The 892-nt window shown below is 44.7% G+C and overlaps 1 protein-coding gene across 1 annotated transcript in view; it reads right to left on the reverse strand.

The window, feature by feature from the left end:
• Nucleotides 1-386: 386 nt before the first annotated feature.
• The window catches only part of IGSF11 (immunoglobulin superfamily member 11), a 140,242-nt gene continuing 139,736 nt past the window's right edge, over nt 387-892 (reverse strand). Inside the window, 1 exon segment of the mRNA XM_007449126.1 lies at nt 387-892. This exon segment is cut by the window's right edge and continues 11 nt beyond it. Within this exon segment, the coding sequence (XP_007449188.1) occupies nt 773-892 (120 nt within the window). The 3' untranslated portion in view covers nt 387-772.

An 892-nucleotide genomic window follows, 5' to 3' on the forward strand; every position in this document is an offset into this window, starting at 1 on the left:
AGTTTTCTTTTAAAACATATTTTCCCAGGAAATAATGAACAGTAACTGTCATGGACCTATAACAGACCCTAGAAAAACACAGACAGGCAATAATCTGTCAATATAGCAATATTCCAAATATGAAATTCATGGTCCAGGAAGAGATAAATAAATAAATATGAAGGGGTTCCTCAAAGAAGTTTATTGTTTTCACCCATTCCTTACTGAATTCTGTTGGTGTAAAAAGTTTTGATTCTAAGATACAAGAGCCAGCCCTGCTAGGACCAGTATTCGCCATTTATGCCATTCGGCCCCCTACACCAAGAGGGGACGGGGAAAGGCAGGATGTAACACAGGGTTGCTCAGTATGTTTCTAAAGACACCTATCTTTTTAAATAATTTCATTATTTAAACTCCATCTGGCACTTTAGTCTCTTGAAAAATTATTATGTTAGACATGAATTAAAAAATAAGCCCATCTGGACTGCAGTTTGGGTTTTAAATGCTATTCTGCTCTTCTACCTTTTTCCTTGGCTTGGCACATCTGTGAGATCCAGCGTTTTGAACAGAATCCTGGGACAGCTGGGGTGGGGGAACAAGTCTTCATGCCGGAGCATTCCAGTTCATTTTACCAATCTTAGTGGATGGGTCACAGCCCTGCCTCCTTCTTTGTGCTTTTTACTAGGATCATTGTCAGGAAAGTGTCTTTCCCAACATGCCACCACCCCGCCCCCCCACCCCCGGAATGGGGGCTCCCTTTGCTTCTTCTCTGTGCACTCCATCTGCTTGCGTCCTAGACCAGGGAGCCAGCCCGACTCTGGGCTGGAACCATGACAGGGACAGCACCAATGCGCTCCAGGCTTGCTTGGCTGATGGTGTAGGAGTGTGTGTACTGAGCCCGGGGCTTCCTGCT

This window comes from Lipotes vexillifer, unplaced genomic scaffold (genome assembly GCF_000442215.2).
Source record: "Lipotes vexillifer unplaced genomic scaffold, Lipotes_vexillifer_v1.1 scaffold999, whole genome shotgun sequence".
Taxonomy (NCBI): domain Eukaryota; kingdom Metazoa; phylum Chordata; class Mammalia; order Artiodactyla; family Lipotidae; genus Lipotes; species Lipotes vexillifer.